At 36.3% G+C, this 24,211-nt stretch overlaps 1 protein-coding gene across 12 annotated transcripts in view; it reads left to right on the top strand.

Annotated features, from left to right (window-relative positions):
• LRCH3 (leucine rich repeats and calponin homology domain containing 3) overlaps positions 1-24,211 on the top strand; it is a 115,869-nt gene that overhangs the window by 48,774 nt on the left and 42,884 nt on the right. For all 12 annotated transcript variants that reach the window (XM_067738605.1, XM_067738608.1, XM_067738610.1 and 9 more), the window contains 5 exons: positions 2,958-3,094; positions 4,253-4,362; positions 18,738-18,831; positions 20,178-20,298; positions 22,879-23,027. In XM_067738605.1, the coding sequence (XP_067594706.1) occupies positions 2,958-3,094; positions 4,253-4,362; positions 18,738-18,831; positions 20,178-20,298; positions 22,879-23,027 (611 nt within the window). The remainder of the gene's footprint in view (positions 1-2,957; positions 3,095-4,252; positions 4,363-18,737; positions 18,832-20,177; positions 20,299-22,878; positions 23,028-24,211) is intronic.

The raw sequence follows: 24,211 nt of genomic DNA on the forward strand, positions 1-24,211 counted from the left end.
AAACTGAGATGACAGGAAAGCTTCATCCAACACCCACACAAGTTAGTGTGGAAGTTCATGTTCCTTGGTGATCTCTAACATATTACAGTTTGGTAGATAAAGATATTACATCTTTTGTTATATTGTCATTTTGATTTTAAATTAATTTTAATTTTTATCAAATACATTATTCAAAAAGTCAAATAGTAATAAAAAGCTTAAAATAAATAATAGCATTCTCCTGCCTCAGTCATTCCTCTCTCCAGTTTCAATGGCCAGAAGCATATACCTTCAAGTCCTTTGACTCTTTCCACTACTATTTGCTGACACATTTCTAAGTGATCTGCTTTTACAGCTATTGCTGGATTTATCAACTTTGACATTTTGTTTTTATTGTTGTTTTTCTAGAGTTAGTAAGTCCTTTTTAAAAAAATTTACTTAGCTTTTTATGTACCTGTGGCTAATTCCTCCCTCTTTTTCCAGCAGCCTTATTAGTCAAACCAATCAGATTATGTATCTTTCTTTTTTTCCCCTGAATATCTCCCTCATTGAACCTTTTTTCTTTCTCTTCCAGTCTGGACTGGTTGTTCTCTGTTATTTTCTGCCTAGCTTTTCTTCTTCTTTGCTGAACTCTTATTCCTCTTATTCCTGGACTTCATGTCTTCTTTCTTACTTTTTTTTTTTTTAATTTCAGCTTTATTGAGGTATAACTGACAAATAATTCCTCTTTCTTACTTTACGCCCTTGTTTTGCTAAAAGGGCATCTTCTAGTAATTTCCTGAGAACATGTCATAGGAAAACATTTTTTGAGATTTCACTTGAAAAGAAATATCTCTATTCTGTGCTCACTGTTGATTAATAATTTGGTTATAAATTCTCGGTTGAAAATTATTGTGTCAAATGATTTTCAAGTCTTTTTTCGCTTTTAGCTTTCAATTTTAAAAATTAATGGTTGAAGGACTTCCCTGGCAGTGCAGGGGTTAAGACTTAACACTGCAGGAGGCATGGGTTCAATCCCTGGTCAGGGCACTAAGATCCCACATGCTGCATGGCACGGCTCAAAAACAAAACAAAAAAAAATGGTGGAAAATTTGATGCCATTCCTAATTCCAGTCCATTGTTTGTTACCAGTTTTTTCCTCTGGAATATTTTAAGGTCTTCCCTTTTTTTTCCCTACCGCTCTGAAGTTTTATGATGATGTGCCATAGTATGAGTTGTTTTAATTCAATAAAATAGATACTTGGTGGGCTTCTATCTAAACCAGAGATTCACATCCTTCGTTCTAAACCAGAGATTCACATCCTTCGATTTACATCCTTTGATATAAGATATAAGAAATTGTCTTATATCTCTTTTTTGATAATTTCCTATCTTCCGATTTCTCTGTTTTCTCTTTCTAGAATTTTTGTGAATTAGATATTGGACTCCTTTAATTGATCCTATGGTTTTCTTATCTTTTTTATTGTCCATTTCTTCATCATTTTGTTTAACCAGGTGGTAAACAGTTCCAACCGTTTATACTCTAACCATTCTTCTGAATTTTTAATTTCTGCCATCGTATTTTTCATCTCTAAGAACCCTTGTTTTTCTCAGATTTTTTATTTTTATTTATTTATTTATTTATTTGCGGAACGCGGGCCTCTCACTGTTGTGGCCTCTCCCGCTGCGGAGCAACAGGCTCTGGATGCGCAGGCTCAGCGGCCATGGCTCACGGGCACAGCCGTTCCGCGGCATGTGGGATCTTCCCGGCCCGGGGCACGAACCCATGTCCCCTGCATCGGCAGGCGGACTCTCAACCACTGCGCTACCAGGGAAGCCCTTTCTCTGATTTTTTAAAAAAACATTCCTTTCTTGTTTCAGTAATTTAGTATTTTATCTCTCTGAAATTAGAGACATTAATTCTAGTTTTTTTTGTGTGTGTGTGGTACGCGGGCCTCTCACTGTTGTGGCCTCTCCCGTTGCGGAGCACAGGCTCCAGATGCGCAGGCTCAGTGGCCATGGCTCACGGGCCCAGCCGCTCTGCAGCATGTGGTATCTTCCCGGACTGGGGCACAACCCGTGTCTCCTGCATCGGCAGGCAGACTCTCAACCACTGTGCCACCAGGGAAGCCCAATTCTAATTTTTAAAAGTTTTCTTTTATTTTCTATATATTACCTATTTTTTCAGAGCTCTTTTTATCGATTGGCTTGCGTGTTTTGATTTCTGTCTTACATGTTGGAGGCTCTTCTAATTGTGGATCATGTACTGTCTGTATAGAGCTAATTAGAAATTCCAAGTATACTGAGCAGGAATTGTATAATAGTAGTTAAGCAGTAAGCTGGATATTTTATTGGGGGAAACTCCCTATCAATATCTAAAGGCCTTTTATATGGAACAATATAGTTTCTCCAGAGAAAGATGTTTTCCTTCTTCTACAGTGTTGTGTATGTTCCTAACTACTGCCAGTCAGGAGCTGGGGATGGGGTAAGGTTGGGGAGGAAAGTGCTAAGGTCTTGTGGTCAAGTTTGTAGACTTTTACTTAAATCCTCCATTTTCAGCAGGGAACTCATCCTGACTTTCCATTGTGCCTGCGGTCCTTGAGTTCAGAGCCTTTCAATTCAGCTCCTGTCATGATTGGAAAGGAGTAGTTACCTAGCTGCATGAGTTGGGATTGAAGATCTAGGCATCTAACCTGTTCTTTATACAGATTATCATGTAATCCTTGTGTTATTCACACCTTTCTGTGGTATCAGACCTAGTTTCTAAGACTTTCTGTTGTTCTATAAGGGGTCAAATAGTTTGCTTTTCATTAATATTACCATCCCGAAGCAACTAGATTTCATTTTATGCCACTTTGCTGTATATCAGTTAATCACTAAGAAAGAATGGAAGTGAATACTTATGTTAAATCCATTATATTTAGCTAGAAGCTCCTGAAAAAAGTTGTCTAGTTTTGAAATTATCATTAACTGTTTATTTCCACCTTATCTCCCTGCAGAGCTAGCAGAGTTGCCTTTGATACGGTTAGACTTTTCCTGCAATAAAATTACAACAATCCCTGTTTGTTATCGGAATCTCAGGCACCTACAGATGATCACCTTAGATAATAATCCACTACAATCTCCTCCTGCACAGGTAAACCATAGTTGACTTGAAGTATGTTATGAACTTTTTTGACAAAAGATGAAGTTTAAAAGTTATAAGTTATATGTATTTATCTTTTTTTTTAGAAATTAAGTTCTTTTAAAATAAATTCACAACTTATATGTATTCTTTAGAAGCCTTGAATAAATGGGATGGAAGATAGGTAATATTCCAAAAATGTTTTTCCTTTCACTAAATTGACTTCTTTTTAATTTGAAGGAGTCTTAAAGTTTTTTTCTAATAAAATTTGAGTTATTTCTTTCTAGTAAAACTTAAATGTAGACAATGTAAATGCTAAAGACAAAATACTCAGCTTACAGAACTAAAGATCATCAATGTATCTCTCATGACCATTGTTTTTGTACTTTCCTATTTTCTAAAATCTTAAGTTCCTCGTTTAGTCAGTTTGGTCATTTATCAGTGACTGAAATGAAACTACTTAATAAAGTTATTATAAGGTAGCTTTACAAATAGATTCTAGACATTCTGTAGTCTAAAAAGTGTTGACCAGCTTATATTTTTCACTGTAGCTTTCCTTACTCTGCAATTAATTGATGGTCTTGTACAAGCCTCTGTATGGCAACTGTTAAACTTTATGAGTAAACTTCATAACTATAGAAAGGCCTCATAATCCTAAAGAATTTGTGTGTTGACTGTGGGACGGAAGTCAGTAGGTAGCAACAGAAGTGTATATAACATTTTTAATCATTTCCTGCTTTTCTCTCTTACAGGAAGTAAGATTGAAAACGTAATTGTGCATGATTGTTGGATTCCTAAAAACAAAAGTTACCAATATAATCCATGGGGAGCAATGCTTTAAATCCCTGACTATGCCTAACCAATCAATATAAGTTTACTTGGTATTCTAACAGTGTTTATAATCATAAATTATTTATTTTATATGTTACTGAAACTTATTAGTGACTAGAAAACAAAAACCTACATTTATATCACTTAAACGCCTAAAGTAACAAATGATATAATGTTATAATCAGTACATTTTTTAATATTACTGTATATACTTGATAGAAATGCCTTCTATTTCCAATATACATTAAGTAAAAATGTGTTTTTATTTTAAAATGCTAGGGGACACATATATTTCAGATGAGTAATAATTTGGTTGTATTTATATGTTACTTTGTTTAGATATGTATAAAAGGCAAAATCCACATATTTAAATACCTGAACATACAGGCTTGTAAGATTGCTCCAGATCTGCCAGATTATGATAGAAGACCCATGGGTTTTGGCTCCTGGTGAGTATGTTGTATTCTTTTATTATTATATTCCATCTCACAGAGAATCAAATAAACTGAACCTTTAAATTTACCTGACTCTTTGTTTGACCAAAGGGAAATATCCTAGTCTGACACAATTTTTCTCAGAATGCTTATATTAAGTAAAAGTTGATTACATAGATGTGACAAAGTGTAGTCCTAAGTCAGGGTTTCTCAGCCTCAGCACTGTTGATATTTTGAACTAGACAATTCTTTGTGGTGAGCTGTCCTATACATTGGAAGGTGTTTAACAGCATCCCTGGCATCTGTAGCACCTTCCAAAGTGACAAACAAAACTGTCTCCAGTAATTGCCAAATATCCTCTGAGGGGTCCCCAGTTGAAAACTACTGGTCTAAATGACTTGAATACTAACTTTGGCTCTCCTGTTAACTAGCTCTGTGACTTAAGGCAAGTCATTCAAACTTTTTGGGCTTCATTTTTCCCAGAGGGAGTGAAGGGGTTGGATTTGATGACCTTTAATGTCACTTCACGATCTTTTAAGTCTGTGAATCCCTCAGCTACATATAACACCTGACTTTTACAAAGTTACTTTTTGGCATTCCCAACCAATGGAACAATCTTAAGTAGCAGGAATTAAATTCAAAAAGCCTTTTAACAGGCAAAATTGATGTCTCAGTGAAGGTGCAGTAATATTCATAGACTTTACTCAAAAGAGAACGCTTTAGGCCTTCTCTTGGAACTTGTCACATTTACGTAAAAGCACAGTCCTAACCTTCTCAGTGTCCTAGTCTAAAACAGATTAACAAACTTCTATTTTGGTAGAGTTAAGTTAACAAACTTCTATTTTGGTAGAGTTTCTAAAAGCAGGCATTAAAAATACAAAAATAATTTGAAGGAAAAAAAAACTGTAAAAAGCAGATGCATAGGGAATTCCCTGGTGGTCCAGTAGTTAGGACTTCTCACTTCTAGTGCAGGGGGCCTGGGTTTGATCCCTGGTCAGGGAACTGAGATCCTGCAAGCTGTGTGGCACAGCCAAAAAAAAACAAAAACAAAACAAAAAAGCAGATGCATATTCAAGTTAGTGATAAACTCTGAAAGGGAGGAAGATTCTGTGTGAATGAGGCATAAGGGGGCTTCTCATTGGAGTGGCTTCTCGTTGCGCAGCAGGTGCTCTAGGCGCACAGGCTTCAGTAGTTGCAGTGCACGGGCTCAGCCGCAACTGGAGAAAGCCCACGCACAGCAACGAAGACCCAACACAGCCGATAGATAGATAGATAGATAGATAAACCCTTTTAACTCTGAGAGGACTGAAAGCACATATGTGGTGTTAAGGAGGACATAAAAGGTTTTGCCAGATGGTAGGGATTAGGTCTTACACAATGTGCTAATCTAGACCTCTCTTAGAGGAAGGATTTTGGCAGTGGGGGTGGATATGAGGAGACCCAGACCACTAATACCAAGAATTTAAAATTTTCTCCATTATCTCCTTTTCATTTCTTTTTCCTCCTACCTCAGTTCATTACTTATAATATGGAACTCTTGTTTCTTATTTATAGAAAGTTTTGTTTTTCCTATTTAAATATTTCTAAAAGTTTCTACTCCTGTACTCTTAAAATAGATGTACAATAAATAAAAGTAGGTTTTCTTTTATATATATACTAATTTATTTTCTCCCTTGGAGTTAGTAATCCTTGGGAAGGAAAAGTATTCCTCTCCAGAAATAGCAGAGTAGGAACATTAAACTGCTACTGTTGCCTTTGAGGTTTGTGTGTAAGATATGAATAATGATTACTGGGTATGTGTATATGAGGGTATGCCTGAAGAAACCAAGGAGGAAGCATCATTACCTGTATGAACAGTGAGCTTTGGTTGAGGGCTGCAGTGCTAATTGCAGAACCTATTTCTCTCTGTGACTCTATCCTTAGTTTTGAAGACTAATTAGTCTTGGCCTAATTTTTTTTTAAATATAGCAACTTCATTATTTTACTTTAAAAACATATCAAGAAATCCTGGGAAGAGACTTGTGTGTATTTGCTAAGAGATACAGGAAGGCTTGAGTCAATAGAGAAACCTTTCCTAAATAGGAAGTCTAAATAGCATAAACATGTCATGTTTCTCCAAAGGAATTAGTAATTATAGATCTAATATATTCCATTCCCTATAATAATCCCTAATTATGCTCCCTAGGTTAATCTGTCTTATGCATTTTCCATTTTTTCCAGAGTTATGTTACTTTATTTATTTATATATATATATATATATATATATATATATATATATATATATAAAACAAAAATATTTCCTTCAACTCCTCATGCACCAGCAAATGAGACATCATACTTTCATGTCTTTCTCACTAAGGTACAGATTAGTAAGACTGCATTGTAGTTAGCAGTGCATTTATTCAAAATGCAGTCATGGAGTCAGAAGGCCTTAGTTCTAGCTCTGGATCTCTGTACTATTAGGCAGTTCACTTAACCTCTCTGACCCTTGGTTTCTTCAATGTGATCTTTACCCTGTTTATATTTCTAATAGTAGTTGTGAGGATCAAATGATCTGTGTTTGAAAGTGCTTTGCTGACCATAAAGCCCTATATGAATATTAGGCATTAGAGTTATTAGCTGTCTACTGTGATCTTGGACAAATTTAGTCTAAGAGTTCTGTTTTGCTAAAGAGAATTTTTATTAATCCTGTAGCTCTTCAGGTATTCAGTACAAGTTACTGCTGTGGTAATTTCAATCCTTAGTTGCAACTTTCTGACTACTTTTGTGTAGCATAAAAACAACACACAGTCTTTCTTAAATCATTTTATAAAGGTCACAAATGTTTTTACTCATTTTCAGTTGTAAATGTTTCCAACTCCTTTAGCAATTTACACTGTTGTGATAACTTTCTTATTTTATACAATGGCACACATTTTTTAAAATAGTGATCTAAAGTGAACTATGCTTTTTTGCTGTGATGATTTTAAGCAGCTTTAGACTAAATATATTTATTTATGATGACGTGGCAGTGAGCCAAAACTAAGGAACAACTAAGCCACTGGTAAGAAAAGTCCTGCCTCTGTATCCCCGGTAGTGGAATTAATTCTCTACAACAAGCCTGAGCTTGTGAAAGCAGTGGCCATCCTTTATTCATATTTATATTCTAAGCAGCTGGAAAACTGCCTGGCATTCAATAAATGTTTGGTGAACTAAACTCAAATGAAGCAGATTTGGTGACTCTCTCTTAAGAACACATTCTTCATAGAATGATAACTTTTATTTAATGCTTTGTGCAGGTCCTTAGCTTATATTTTCTCAAGTAATCTTTATAGCAACTCTGTGAGATAGGTGTTGTTAATCTTTTTTTTTTTAAACTTTTGAGAAAACAAAGGTTGAAAGAGGTAAAACAGGTTAATTAAAGTCACATAGCTAAGAAATGATGGTGCCAAGTTATCAGTCCAGATCTGTTAAATTATTTGAAAAAAGCCATATTTTAAACTCCTTACTGCACTATACTGATTCACAGTTCATCTCCCTGCCACACAGAGTAACATAAGCATTTGAATCCATTTTATGCTAGGTAGTTTACTAAAGAGACTGGACTTTCTAATAGGACATAGCTGGAGCCTGGCTGGCACAACTCTTCCTGGCCTCACAAAGGCCATATTTATACATAGGGTGACCATCTGTCCTAGTTTACCTGTGACTAAGGAGTTTTCTGGGACATAGGACTTTAGTGCTAAAACCAGGAAAATCCTGAAGAAACCTGGAGGGTTGGTTAACCTATGTCTCACTTTAATCTTATCAGTCTAATCTCTGAGAAAGAGCAAATATGTGGAGAAGCTAAAGGTAACTGAATAAAGAAGATAAAATAATAGCTTAAGGCAAAGATTCTATTCTCTTTATGTTGCCCACTTATAAAATAGCACAGTAAAATTAGGCTTACCTTGATTGGTCACTTCACAGAAAATACATTATATAGAACAGTATCCTCTAGAAATCTGAAAATCTTTACTTGAAAATTTTACATAATATTAAAAAGTACTGTTCAGTAAATCCTGAAATACATGTATTTCTTTTGGCATCTGCAAAAAAGAATTCTTTAAGTATGACTTAAATATATATTTCATCAGAAAGCTTTTAAAATTAGGTACCTTGGCCTGACTTTGCTGTGATAAAACACACACAGTACCTGTCCTTAAGATCTGGACTCTAAAACAGGCATAAAAGCAGACATGTCACGTAGACAGTACACATAAAACATTTTACTTAAATGCTAACAATTGGGAGATCTAGATGAAGGGCAAATAGATATCATTGTATTACTCTCCCAACTCTTGTGTAGATATGAATGTTTTCAAGATAAGAAGTTGGGGGAAATTCACTACTTTTTTTTGGAGAGAAGTAATTTTGGAATTATACTGAGACACTTATTTTGCTAAATGATCTTTGTAGTGGAGGGTAGGAAAATGAGTTAGATAGCTGGAAAATACCTATATTTTTGGATCTTTATAATCAGAGCATGTTTAGCACATTGGACAAATAGGTCTGTATATTACTAAACACATAAAAAGTAAGATCTTTATCAGTAAAAATAAATGACAAATTATAAAAATGTCTTACATTCACATAGGGTTTTGTTTCTGTTCTTTTGTTTTTACTTAACACCTTTTACTTTATGTGAAGGCATATGAGTAAGAATGTTTAACCTCATTTTACAAAGGTTAAGTGACTTCTTTGAGCTAATAGTTGGTTGGATTATCTGTGAAGTCCAAATACATTGCTCCTTCCCTGTACCTTAGGTTCTGATTCATTGTGACAGCATGACACAATAATTTTTTTAAAGTTATGTACACAAACTTAGAATACATGGAATAAAAAATCCGATACCAGAAGAACACTACATATTTTAAATTTGTACCATTGAAAGTTGTTTTCAACCTAGGCAGTCTTACTAAATGAAATGCTAATAGACCAATTTTTAACAAGAGTCCTTATCATGTTTTAGACTTCAAATTAAGCTAACTTTTAAAACTATGTTTAAAAACAAGTAAAAACTAAAGCTATAAACAAGTAAAAACTAAAGCTATAAAACTTTTAGAGGAAAATATGGAAGAATATCTTTGTGACTTGGGGTGGGCAAGGATTTCTGAGGACACAGAAACGAATAACCATTAAAAAAATGATAAACTAAATTTAATGAAAATTAAATACATCTATTTACGAAAAGAAAATATTAAGCAAACAAATAGGCAAACCAAAGACTGGGGGAAGATATTTACAAAATACATATATGACAAAAGACTTCTATCCAGAATATCTAAAGAATACCTGCTTATACTTAATGTTAAAAAGACAAACAACCCAGATCTGGGAGAAGATGGTGGAAGAGTAAGACGCGGAGATCACCTTCCTCCCCACAGATATATTAGAAATACATCTACACGTGGAACTGCTCCTATAGAACACATACTGAGCACTGGCAGAAGACCTCAGACCTCCCAAAAGGCAAGAAACTCCCCACGTACCTGGGTAGGGCAAAAGAAAAAAGAAAAAACAGAGACAAAAGAATAGGGATGGGACCTGCACCAGTGGGAGGGAGCTGTGAAGGAGGAAAGGTTTCCACACACTAGGAAGCCCCTTCGCGGGCGGAGACTGTGGGTGGCGGGGTGGGGAGCTTCGGAGCCGCAGAGGAGAGCACAGCAACAGGGGTGCGGAGGGCAAAGCAGAGAGATTCCTGCAAAGAGGATCGGCGCCGACCAGCACTCACCAGCTCGAGAGGCTTCTCTGCTCACCCGCCGGGGCGGGTGGGGACTGGGAGCTGAGGCTTGGGCTTCGCTCGGATCGCAGGGAGAGGCCTGGGGTTGGTGGCGTGAACACAGCCTGAAGGGGGCTAGTGCACCACAGCTAGCTGGCAGGGAGTCCAAGAAAAAGTCTGGACCTGCCGAAGAGGCAAGAGACTTTTTCTTCCCTCTTTGTTTCCTGGTGCATGAGGAGAGGGGATTAAAAGCGCTGTGTAAAGGAGCTCCAGAGACGGGCGCGAGCCGCAGCTATCAGCATGGACCCCAGAGACGGGCATGAGATTCTAAGGCTGCTGCTGCAGCCACCAAGAAGCCTGTGTGCGAGCATAGGTCACTGTTCCCACCTCCCCTCCCGGGAGCCTGTGCAGCCCGCCACTGCCAGGGTCCCGTGATCCAGGGATCCAGGGACAACTTCCACGGGAGAACGCACGGCGCGCCTCAGGCTGGTGAAACATCACACTGGCCTCTGCCGCCACAGGCTCACCCCGCATCCGTAGCCTTCCCTCCCCCCAGCCTGAGTGAGCCAGAGCCCCTGAATCCACTGCTCCTTTAACCCCATCCTGTCTGAGCGAAGAACAGACGCCCTCAGGCGACCTACACGCAGAGGTGGGGCCAAATCCAAAGCTGAACCCCGGGAGCTGTGCAAACAAAGAAGAGAAAGGGAAATCTCTCCCAGCAGCCTCAGAAGCAGTGGATTAAAGCTCCACAATCAATTTGTTGTACCCTGCATCTGTGGAATACCTGAATACACAACGAATCATCCCAAATTGAGGAGGTGGACTTTGGGAGCAAGATATATTATTCTTTCCCCTTTTCCTCTTTTTGTGAGTGTGTATGTGTGTGCTTCTGTGTGAGATATTGTCTGTATAGCTTTGCTTTCACCATTTGTCCAGGATTCAGTCCATCTGTTCTTTTTTTTTTTTACTTTTTTAGTTTTAATTTTTTTTCATAATAATTATTTTTTATTTCAATAACTTTATTTTATTTTATCCTACTGTATTTGATTTGATTTTATCCTCTTTCTTTCTTTCCATTTTTTCTCCCTTTTATTCTGAGCTGTGTGCATGAAAGGCTCTTGGTGCTCCAGCCAGGAGTCAGTGCTGTGCCTCTGAGGTGGGAGAGCCAACTTCAGGACACTGGTCCACAAGAGACCTCCCAGCTCCACGTAATATCAAACAGCGAAAATCTCCCAGAGATCTCCATCTCAACACCAAGACCCAGCTTCCCTCAACGACCAGCAAGCTACAGTGCTGGACACCCTATGCCAAACAACTAGCAAGACAGGAACACAGCCCCATCCATTAGAGAGAGGCTGCCTAAAATCATAATAAGACCACAGACACCCGAAAACACACCACTAGACGTGGACCTGTCCACCAGAAAGACAAGATCCAGCCTCATCCACCGGAACACAGGCACTAGTCCCCTCCACCAGGAAGCCTACACAGCCCACTGAACGAACCTTAGCCACTGGGGACAGACACCAAAAACAACGGGAACTACGAACCTGCAGCCTGCGAAAAGGAGACCCCAAACCCAATAAATTAAGCAAAATGAGAAGACAGAAAACACACAGCAGATGAAGGAGCAAGATAAAAACCCACCAGACCTAACAAATGAAGAGGAAGTAGGCAGTCTACCTGAAAAAGAACTTAGAATAATGATAGTAAAGATGATCCAAAATCTTGGAAATAGAATAGAGAAGATGCAAGAAACATTTAACAAGGACCTAGAAGAACTAAAGAGGAAACAAGCAATGATGAACAACACAATAAATGAAATTAAAAATACTCTAGAAGGGATCAATAGCAGAATAACTGAGGCAGAAGAATGGATAAGTGACCTGGAAGATAAAATAGTGGAAATAACTACTGCAGAGCAGAATAAAGAAAAAAGAATGAAAAGAACTGAGGACAGTCTCAGAGACCTCTGGGACAACATTAACCAACATTCGAATTATAAGGGTCCCAGAAGAAGAAGAGAAAAAGAAACGGACTGAGAAAATATTTGAAGAGATTATAGTTGAAAACTTCCCTAATATGGGAAAGGAAATACTTAATCAAGTCCAGGAAGCACAGAGAGTCCCATACAGGATAAATCCAAGGAAAAACACGCCAAGACACATATTAATCAAACTATCAAAAATTAAATACAAAGAAAATATATTAAAAGCAGCAAGGGAAAAACAACACATAACACACAAGGGAATCACCATAAGGTTAACAGCTGATCTTCCAGCAGAAACTCTGCAAGCCAGAAGGGAGTGGCAGCACATATTTAAAGTGATGAAGGAGAAAAACCTGCAACCAAGATTACTCTACCCAGCAAGGATCTCATTCAGATTTGATGGAGAAATTAAAACCTTTACAGACAAGCAAAAGCTGAGAGAGTTCAGCACCACCAAACCAGCTTTACAACAAATGCTAAAGGAACTTCTCTAGGCAAGAAACACAAGAGAAGGAAAAGACTTACAATAACAAACCCAAAACAATTAAGAAAATGGGAATAGGAACATACATATCGATAATTACCTTAAATGTAAATGGATTAAATGCTCCCACCAAAAGACACAGACTGGCTGAACGGATACAAAAACAAGACCGTATATATGCTGTCTACAAGAGACCCACTTCAGACCTAGGGACACATACAGACTGAAAGTGAGGGGATGGAAAAAGATATTCCATGCAAATGGAAATCAAAAGAAAGCTGGAGTAGCAATTCTCATATCAGACGAAATAGACTTTAAAATAAACACTATTACAAGAGACAAAGAAGGACACTACATAACGATCAAGGGATCGATCCAAGAAGAAGATATAACAATTGTAAATATTTATGCACCCAACATAGGAGCACCTCAATACATAAGGAAAATACTAACAGCCATAAAAGGGGAAATAGACAGTAACACAATCATAGTAGGGGACTTTAACACCCCACTTTCACCAATGGACAGATCATCCAAAATGAAAATAAATAAGGAAACACAAGCTTTAAATGATACATTAAACAAGATGGACTTAATTGATATTTATAGGACATTGCATCCAAAAACAACAGAATACACATTTTTCTCAAGTGCTCATGGAACATTCTCTGGGATAGATCGTATCTTGGGTTACAAATCAAGCCTTGGTAAATTTAAGAAAATTGAAATCTTATCAAGTATCTTTTCCGACCACAACACTATGAGACTAGACATCAATTACAGGAAAAGATCTGTAAAAAATACAAACAAATGGAGGCTAAACAATACATTAATAACCAAGAGATCACTGAAGAAATCAAAGAGGAAATAAAAAAATACCTAGAAACAAATGACAATGAAATCACGATGACCCAAAACCTATGGGATGCAGCAAAAGCAGTTCTAAGAGGGAAGTTTATAGCAATACAATCCTACCTTAAGAAACAGGAAACATCTCAAATAAACAACCTAACCTTACACCTAAAGCAATTAGAGAAAGAAGAACAAAAAAACTCCAAAGTTAGCAGAAGGAAAGAAATCATAAAGATCAGATGAGAAATAAATGGAAAAGAAATGAAGGAAACGATAGCAAAGATCAGTAAAACTAACAGCTGGTTCTTTGAGAAGATAAACAAAATTGATAAACCATTAGCCAGACACATCAGGAAAAAAAGAGAGAAGGCTCAAATCAATAGAATTAGAAATGAAAAAGAAGTAACAACTGACACTGCAGAAATACAAAGGATTGTGAGAGATTACTAAAAACAACTCTATGCCAATAAAATGGACAACCTGGAAAAAATGGACAAATTCTTAGAAATGCACAATCTGCCAAGACTGAACCAGGAAGAAATAGAAAATATGAACAGGCCAATCAGAAACACTAAAATTGAAACTGTGGTTAAAAGTCTTCCAGCAAACAAAAACCCAGGACCTGATGGCTTCACAGGAGAATTCTATCAAACATTTAGAGAAGAGTTAACACCTATCCTTCTCAAACTCTTCCAAAATATAGCAGACAGAGGAACACTCCCAAACTCATTCTATGAGGCCACCATCATCCTGATACCAAAACCAGACAAAGATGTCACAAAGAAAGAAAACTACAGGCCAATATCACTGATGAACATAGATGCAAAAATACTCAACAAAATGCTAGCAAACAGAATCCAACAGCACATTAAAAGGATCATACACCATGATCAAGTGGGGTTTATTCCAGGAATGCAAGGATTCTTCAATATACGCAAATCAATCAACGTGATACACCATAATAACAAATTGAAGGAGAAAAACCATATGATCATCTCAATAGATGCAGAGAAAGCTTTCAACAAAATTCAACACCCATTTATGATAAAAACCCTGCAGAGAGTAGGCATAGAGGGAACTTTCCTCAACATAATAAAGGCCATATATGACAAACCCACAGCCAATATCGTCCTCAATGTTGAAAAATTGTAACCATTTCCACTAAGATCAGGAACAAGATAAGGTTGCCCACTCTTACCACTAGTATTCCACATAGTTTTGGAAGTTTTAGCCACAGCAGTCTGAGAAGAAAAATAAAAGGAATCCAAATCGGCAAAGAAGAAGTAAAGCTGTCACTGTTTGCAGATGACACGATACTATACATAGAGAATCCTAAAGATGCTACCAGAAAACTACTAGAGCTAATTAATGAATTTGGTAAAGTAGCAGGATACAAAATTAATGCACAGAAATCTCTGGCATCCTATACACTAATGATGAAAAATCTGAAAGTGAAATTAAGAAAACACTCCCATTTACCATTGCAAAAAAAGAATAAAATATCTAGGAATAAACCTACCTGTATGCAGAAAATTCTAAGACACTGATGAAAGAAATTAAAGATGATACAAATAGATGGAGAGATATACCATGTTCTTGGATTGGAAGAATCAACATTGTGAAAATGACTCCACTACCCAAAGCAATCTACAGATTCAATGCAATCCCTGTCAAACTACCACTGGCATTTTTCACAGAACTAGAACAAAAAATTTCACAATTTGTATGGCAACACAGAAGAACCTGAATTGCCAAAGCAATCTTGAGAATGAAAAACAGAGCTGGAGGAATCAGGTTCTCTGACTTCAGACTATACTACAAAGCTACAGTAATCAAGGCAGTATGGTACAGGCACAAAAACAAATATAGATCAATGGAACAGGATAGAAAGCCCAGAGATAAACCCACGCACATATGGACACCTTATCTTTGATAACGGAGGCAAGAATATACAATGGAGAAAAGACAGCCTCTTCAATAAGTGGTGCTGGGAAAACTGGACAGGTACTTGTAAAAGTATGAAATTAGAACACTCCCTAACACCATACACAAAAATAAACTCAAAATGGATTAAAGACCTAAATGTAAGGTCAGACACTATCGCACTTTTAGAGGAAAACATAGGCAGAACACTATGACATAAATCACAGCAAGATCCTTTTTGACCCACCTCCTAGAGAAATGGAAATAAAAACAAAAATAAACAAATGGGACCTAATTAAACTTCAGAGCTTTTGCACAGCAGAGGAAACCATAAACAAGACCAAAAGACAATCCTCAGAATGGCAGAAAATATTTGCAGATGAAGCAACTGACAAAGGATTAATCTCCAAAATTTACAAGCAGCTCATGCAACTCAATAACAGAAAAACAAACAACCCAATCCAAAAATGGGCAGAAGACCTAAATAGACATTTCTCCAGTGAAGATATACAGATTGCCAACAAACACATGAAAGAATGCTCGACATCATTAATCATTAGAGAAATGCAAATCAAAACTACAATGAGATATCATCTCACACCGGTCAGAATGGCCATCATCAAAAAATCTAGAAACAATAAATGCTGGAGAGGGTATGGAGAAAAGGGAACCCTCTTGCACTGTTGTTGGGAATGCAAATTGATACAGCCACTATGGAGAACAGTATGGAGGTTCCTTAAAAACCTAAAAATAGAACTACCATACGACCCAGCAATCCCACTGCTGGGCATATACCCTGAGAAAACCATAATTCAAAAAGAGTCATGTACCAAAATATTCTTTGCAGCTCTATTTACAATAGCCAGGACATGGAAGCAACCTAAGTGTCCATCGACGGATGAGTGGATAAAGAAGTGTGGCACATATATACAGTGGAATATTACTCAAGCCATAAAAAGAAATGAAATTGAGTTATTTGTAGTGTGATGGATGGACCTAGAGTCTGTCATACAGAATGAAGTCAGTCAGAAAGAAAAGCAAATACCGTATGATAACACATATATATGGAATCTAAGAAAAAAAAAAAAGGTCATGAAGAACCTATGGGTAAGACGGGAATAAAGACACAGACCTACTAGAGCATGGACTTGGGGGTATGGGGAGGGGGAAGGGTAAGCTGGGATAAAGTGAGAGAGTGGCATCACATATATACACTACCAAACGTAAAATATATAGCTAGTGAGAAGCAGCCACATAGCACAGGGAGATCAGCTCAGTGGTTTGTGACTACCTAGAGTGGTGGGATAGGGAGGGTGGGAGGGAGGGAGACTCAAGAGGGAAAAGATATGGGAATATATGTATATGTATAACGGATTCACTTTGTTATAAAGCAGAAACACAACATTGTAAAGCAATTATTCCAATAAAGATGTTAATTTAAAAAAAAGACAACCCCGTTGAAAAATGGACAAAAGGCTTGAATAGACTTTACGAAGAAAGATATATAAATAACTAATAAGCACACAAAAAGGTGCTTATCACTAGTCATCATCGAAATGTAATGAGATACCACTGCACATCTACAAGAAGGAATAAAATTAAGACTGAGAACACCAAATGTTAGAATGTGGAACAACCAGTGCTCTCATATTGCTTATGTAATACAATATGTAAAAAGTAAAACTGGAACATCCATTTTGGAAAAATGGATTGGCACATTTTTTTTAACAGCTTTATTGAGATAAAATTTACAAATAATAAAATTTACCCATTTTAATGTGCAATTCAGTGAGTTTTAGTACATGAATACAGTCACAAAACTACCAACACAATCACGATATGTATTTTTTTATCACCCTCAGCCCCAGGCAATCACTGATCTGCTTTCTGTCAGTATAGTTTTGCATTTTCTAGAATTTCATAGAAATGAAATCGAACATTATGTAGCATTTTGTCTGGCCTCTTTTACTTAGCAAAATATTTTTAAGGTTATTGATGTTGCATTTTTTAATGGGCAAAAGATTTGAACAGACATTTCTCAAAAGAAGATAAATGAACGGCCAATAAGCACATACAAAGGTATTAAATATCACTGATGTTAATTATCACTAGTCATCAGAGAAATACAAATTAACACCACATTTTATACCCATCAGAATAATAACTAAAATTAATGACTGGGAATACAGTGTTGGCAGCTGGAACTCCAATACATTGCTGGTGGGGATGCAAAATGATACAGCTACTTTCAAAAACAAGTTGGCAGGGTTTTTTTGTTTTTGTTTTTTAAGTTAAACCTATGCTTACCATACAATTCATCCATTCTACTCCAAGGTATTAAAAACATCAAGAATTTCACTGACATGATGCTGAGTAGAAAAAGAGTACATATACCATTTTTATGCATTCTGGAATAAGCAGAACTAATTGTATTACTTTTCTATTGTTACCACCCCAAACTTAGAGGCCTAAACAACACAGATTTATTATTTTATGGTTGTGTAGGTCAGAAGTCTAAATCGTGGTCTCATTGAGCTAAAATTAAGATGATGGCAGAGCTGCATTCTTTTCTGTAGGTTTTGAGTAGGATGTATTTCCTTGCCTTTTTCAACTTCTAGAGGCTGTCTTCTTACCTTGGTTCTTGGTCCCCTCCCTCCATCTTCAAGCCAGCATTGAATCCTCCTCTTCTATTTTCCTCTTCCATGTTTAAGGAACCTTGTGATTACATCGAGCCCATTCAGATAATTCAGGAAAATCTCCCTAATTTAAGGTCCCCTGATTAGCAACCTTACTTCTATCCGCAACCTTAATTCCCATTTGCAATGTAAAGTAACATATTTATGGGTTCCAGGAATTAGATCTTGGACAGCTTTGAGGATGTTCTATACTAATTCAGGTGAAAAAAATTTGAATGGTAGTTGCCTCTTAGGAGCACATAGTGGTGAGGTAAAGGAAGTTGACTGGGAAGGGATGTGTGGGAATTTTCTGGCAAAGTAGAAATGTCCTATATCATGAGAGGTATGTATGTTACAAAGATGTTTTCATTTGTCAAAGGTTTGTGCATTTAAATGTATGTAAATTTCACTTTAAGAAAAAGAGTACTGTTAAAAATAATTGAGGGGGGCATTGGGAATGGCTGGAGGAATAGATGAAGTCAGAATGTGGATATTTTTAGAGCTGGATAATGAGTACATGGGAGTTCATTATACTATTCTATCTACTTTCTTTGAATTTGGAATTTTTCATATTAAAAAGTTAAACGAATATTCATTTCATTCTGAATAGTTAAGTCCCTGAATGCCATGAAAATGTTTATTAGTAAAATTGCATCTGATTTATTTCAAATGTTAATTTTTAAAATCTCAAACTTTACATTAACAACTAAAGTTTCTTTTTGGCAGCCATGAAGAATTATACTCAGGTCGCCCCTATGGAGCCCTTGATTCAGGTTTCAATAGTGTGGACAGTGGTGATAAGAGATGGTCAGGGAATGAAGTAAGTGTTTCTTCTATTCTGCATGTTATAACTTAAGGAAAAATAAAATGATGAAAATGGTTAAGTGTCTTAACTGGACTCAATTTCTTGTTATATAAAATACAGAATAGCCAAGGGAGGAGTAAAAATCCCACATAGTCCTACCATCAGAAATGATATTATGTTTCTTTACCATCTTTTACCATGTGTGTTTTACATGTTTGTTACCTCATTGTGTTGTATAAATAATTTTATATCCTGGACGGTCAAATGGGAACTGAGCCAGTTACAACTGAGACCTGAACCTTGAGGGCCTGTATAATCTTGAGCAGAGGTGGTAGAAAGGGTACTGTAAGGTGAGAAAGTAGAACTGTAGGCTGATGGGTAATGAGATGGGAACCTTAATGAAGAGTATCCACATGCTCAAGATAAATAAGTAACTTTCTCAGCTAATTATATCATTTTTCTCTCTCTCTTTTTTTTTTGGCTGTGTTTGGGTTTTCGTTGTGGTGCATGGGCTTCTTATTGCGGTGGCTTCTCTTGTTGCAGAGCCCGGGCTCTAGGCGCGCGGGCTTCCGTGGTTGCAGCACACGGGCTCAGTAGTTGCAGTGTGCAGGCCCTACAGCATGCAGGCTTCAGTAGTTGCAGCACGTGGGCTCAGTAGTTGTGACATGCAGGCTTTAGGGTGCACGGGCTTAGTTGCTCCTCAGCATGTGGGATCTTCCCAGACCAGGGATCGAACCCATGTCCCCTGCATTGGCAGGTGGATTCTTAACCACTGCACCACCAGGGAAGTCCCTCATTTTTCTCTTTTAATCATCAGCATTATGTTTTCTCTCTTCTTTTTAAATTACTAAGGTATAATATTTTAGTTATAAATTAGGTTAAATGATTAAGGTTTTGTTTAGCAAGACTAGTAATGTACCATTTGTAACATTGTTTTATTGGGAGTCTAAAGCAAATTAATTTTGGAATACAGCCCATTTGTTATTTGTAATTGCTTGGTATTTGTGCGTGGGTGGGTGTGTACATGATTGTGGCTATATCAATACAGATACATTTATGTCAATACTTTAAATTCATATGTGTATGTATATAGAGTCATATATACCCTATTCTTTTTTAAAATTGTGGTGAAATACATATAAAATTTACCATTTTAACCATTTTTAAGAGTGGTTTCAGTGGCATTAAGTACATTCATATTGTTGGATAATATGTGCATCTCTAGATGCATCTGTAAAACTACTTTGCTATTTCTTCTTAAATGTAAGTTCTAATGAATTTATATTATATCTGTGCTTTAAGTACCATGTTGTCTTAAAACTTGAAATGATTTATTTTAATGTTTCTGCTATTTATTTAAGCCTACAGATGAATTTTCAGATCTGCCTCTTCGAGTAGCAGAAATTACTAAAGAACAAAGACTGCGAAGAGAAAGCCAGTACCAGGAGAATCGCAGCAGTATAATAGTAACAAATGGTGGAGGTAAACATGATTCCTGACGACATCCAAAGTCCTTATAATCTCTCTGACTTTTTAAGTGGCCTTTTCACATCCACTCCTTTTATCTGTGTATCTGTAGCTTCTTCCAGTCTTTCTTTAAAGACCTCCCTCCTCTTCCCATCTGATTAGAAAAAAAAAGTTTTCTATTAGGGTTAAATTTCAGTTTCTCTGTTTCAGACTTGCAATTAAAATACAGTGTTTTTCCCTTATTCTTATTTTGGGAGGAAACTTTACTAAAGACAGTTTACCTGGAATAGATCTTTTTTAATCTTGATTTAACCATGATCTTCTTTGAAGTACTATTCTTTTTTTTTTTTTGCGGTACGCGGGCCTCTCACTGTTGTGGCCTCTCCCATTGCGGAGCACAGGCTCCGCACGCGCAGGCTCAGCGGCCATGGCTCACGGGCCCAGCTGCTCCGCGGCATGTGGGATCTTACCGGACCGGGGCACAAACCCGTGTCCCTTACATCGGCAGGCGGACTCTCAACCACTGTGCCACCAGGGAAGCCCTACTATTCTCCTTTTTAAAGATTCTTTTTGTGGTCATTATTTGTCCTCTTTTAGGAATTCAGTGCATTCCTTGATGTCTACCTTTTCTTTCATCTGGAATTGTGTTCTTCATGGGCATCTGAATCCAAGTTTTCCTTATTCTGGTATTTTAAATTTTGTAATTTAAATAAAAAAATTTTTTTTAATTTATTTTTATAGTTCATTAACAAACGGAGCTCTTTCTGCTTTCTTGTGCTTCTGAAGCAGACTCTTGATTTTAGCATTCCATTCAATATTGCTTTAGTTTGAATTACCAAATCCTAATGTTTAAATTTTAAGGGCCAGCTATAAGGGAGAAATGACTTTGATTTTCCAGAAATCTATTATATTATCTAAGAAGACCTTTCATCTCTGAATGATGAGTTCAATTAAATGGTTTGCCCCGCCTTTTTTTCCTTACCATCTTATATTCTTTTTTTACTCCTGTCACTTACCATTTCAGTACTTTTCATTTTAATCTTGCTTTTGTATGAGATATCTTTCCCATTGGTTCATTTCGGACTTAAAATAATCTCTAGATCTGTGCCAGTAGCCACATGTGGTTATTGAGCATTTGAAATGTGGTTTTTCTGAATTGAGCTGTACTATAAATATAAAACACACATCAGATTTTGAAGCCATTGCATGAGAAAGATAATGTAAAACATCAATAATACTTTATATTGATTATATGTTATAATAATATTTTAAATATATTGAACAAAGTAAAATATATTATTAAAATTAATGTCACCTTTTCTTTTGACTTTTTTATGTGGCTACTAGATAATTTAAAATTACATGTGTGGTTCACTTTCATAGCTTACATTCTATTTCTCTTGGATAGCACTGCTCTAGACAGTATGAAAAAGTGATGCTGCTTTCTTGGGAGATAGTTATAAAATGAACTGTTGATTTAGTCACACAAGTTGTAGCACATTCGAAAAATGCATTTATGTACCTGGTTTCTAACATGGATGTAGACTTAAAACCTTTTCAGCCTTTTATCTATTTACATAATTATGGTAAGTCAATTCATTTTTATATTAACTGCTGTTATGGAATTATTTAGAAATAATTGAGTCAGAAAACTAAATTAAGAAATAGACTTCTTCAAATTTACTATTCCCAGCAACTGCAATTTTTAGGCAGCCTGTAGACCACCATACAATAATGGCTGGGAGTTAATACATCTCTGGAGAAACCGTCTTAGTAGTTTTTTTTTTTTTTTTCTAGTGTGCCATTTAAAGTGGCTTTTAAAAAGTTACTTTTTAAACTTAAAAACAAATTAATGGGGTGCACCCAACTGTGTTAGAAGAAATAATGATGTGGCTATATGTTATTTATGTTCTCCTCACCCCAGAGCATTTTGAGAAGCAAAAATTCCTCAAATGATTTCCTTCCATCCACAAACTGCTACAAAATATCTGCAATACTGACCTCTAGAAAATAATTTTCTAAATAGGAAAATAAATCTTTTTCTAGTTATGGACAACAGTTACAGGACAGGGAACAGTCGTCAGTATCTACTTCTTTATCACCAAGTCCACTTTCCTCCTGTCTTTTCACTTTTATTTTGAGTTGATTGTGTTAGGTTTTCTGCCTCCCAGCTCTTTAAAGAGGTATGATTAAGCCCCAAACCTAAAACATGCAAAAAAAAAATAAATAAAAGAATATATATTTTCCGATTTTAAAAAATTATTCTTCTTATCGGTCTCACAAACTCAAACTGTCTTGTTTAAAATAGTCAAGAGCTGTCCAAAGAAAAGAGAAATATTAGAGGTCTGTTTTCCAATAATTACCATCAATTACTGCATTCTTTATAGTGAATTAGGACTAAGATTTTTTCTTTAGCCTATTTTTGTGAGTGGCCATGGACTAAATAATAAAGGCTTATTAAATTTAAACTTATTCCTCCCAGTTTCAGAATAGAAAATGTTACAGAAAAGGAAAGAATGCAATTCATTGTTTTTGTTGGCTATCTAATTTGAATGTTTTTTCTGATGTCTGTGTGTGTATGTGTCGTATGAACAGTGGAACATGATCTGGATCAGATTGACTATATTGACAGCTGTACTGCAGAGGAAGAAGAGGAAGAAGTGAGACCACCCAAGGGCCTGGACTCAGACAGCCTCAGTTCACAGTTTATGGCATATATTGAACAACGGCGAATCTCTCATGAGGTAGTATACACACTTAAGCTTAAATTTTTTGCTGTCCCCTAGTAAAAACAGTTTATGACAGTATAAATTTCTGTCATGTCAGTGATTTGTTGGTTTAGGATTAATTATTTGTTTTATTATATTTAGTTCTAATTTTATTACTGAGTTTTTCAGCTTTATTCTTAAAATCAGACAATACTCTCAAGTAAAGTTTAGGTTTATTTTTCAAATAAAAATACAGATTTCAGAATTTTGAAGAAGGAATAAAAGAAGTCCTAAGAGTATCCTATGCCTTGGAAGAAAATGCAGAGGAATATGATGCTTTTCATTGTTGTTCTTATTGTTTTTTTATTGTTATTAACTGGTAAATCATAGTTTGATCAGTAATTAAGAACTGAACCAAACTGCTGACTTTTGGGGCAACATACAAACTTAACCATAGAATTTTTATGATGAGCTTAATTATATTGGCGCTTTTATGTGAAGTCACACAGAATATAAATTGTTTGCCATTAAAATTCTTGGATGTCTCTTATAGTGGAGCATTGAGTTGCCTTAGAAAACAAATGAGCATTCAGCCCACTGCAAAATCTCTGCCAATTCCCCAAGGGTCTCAAGTAGAAATAGCATTCTTCAGTGTATCTAGTCAGCATAATAAAATGGCTGCACTTCAGTGTGTGTGATGTTAATGTCTGGAGTTGGTCCCAGGCTTTGAGCAGGGATTATTTGAGAAACACTTGGGGCCTTTTTGGAGAATGATGTATTTAGTCTTTTAGAAATAGCGAATAGTCACTTCAAGTGGGACATGTTATAGAGTGTTATTATCATTCTTTAAAAAAAAAAAAAAAAACCCTTGGTCTTCCTGTCTGAAGGCTTTTGAACACAGTATTTTTTGTTGGTGTTCAAATGACATTCTTGTATTTAAAGCTGGATAAAGTTATGTACAGTAAGTATTCCCCCCACTCCATATCCAGAGGGTGTACATTCTAAGACCCCTAGTGGATGGTTGCCTGAAACCACGGATGGTACTGAGCCCTATATGTACTATGTTTTTTTCTTATACATACACACCTATGATAAAGTTTAGTTTATAAATTAGTCACAGTAAGAGATTAAGAATAATAACTAATAATAAAATAGAAAAATTATAACAATATACTGTAACAAGTTATATGAATGTTGTTTCTCTCGAAATATTTCATTGT

This window comes from Pseudorca crassidens, chromosome 5, assembly GCF_039906515.1.
Source record: "Pseudorca crassidens isolate mPseCra1 chromosome 5, mPseCra1.hap1, whole genome shotgun sequence".
Taxonomy (NCBI): Eukaryota; Metazoa; Chordata; class Mammalia; order Artiodactyla; family Delphinidae; genus Pseudorca; species Pseudorca crassidens.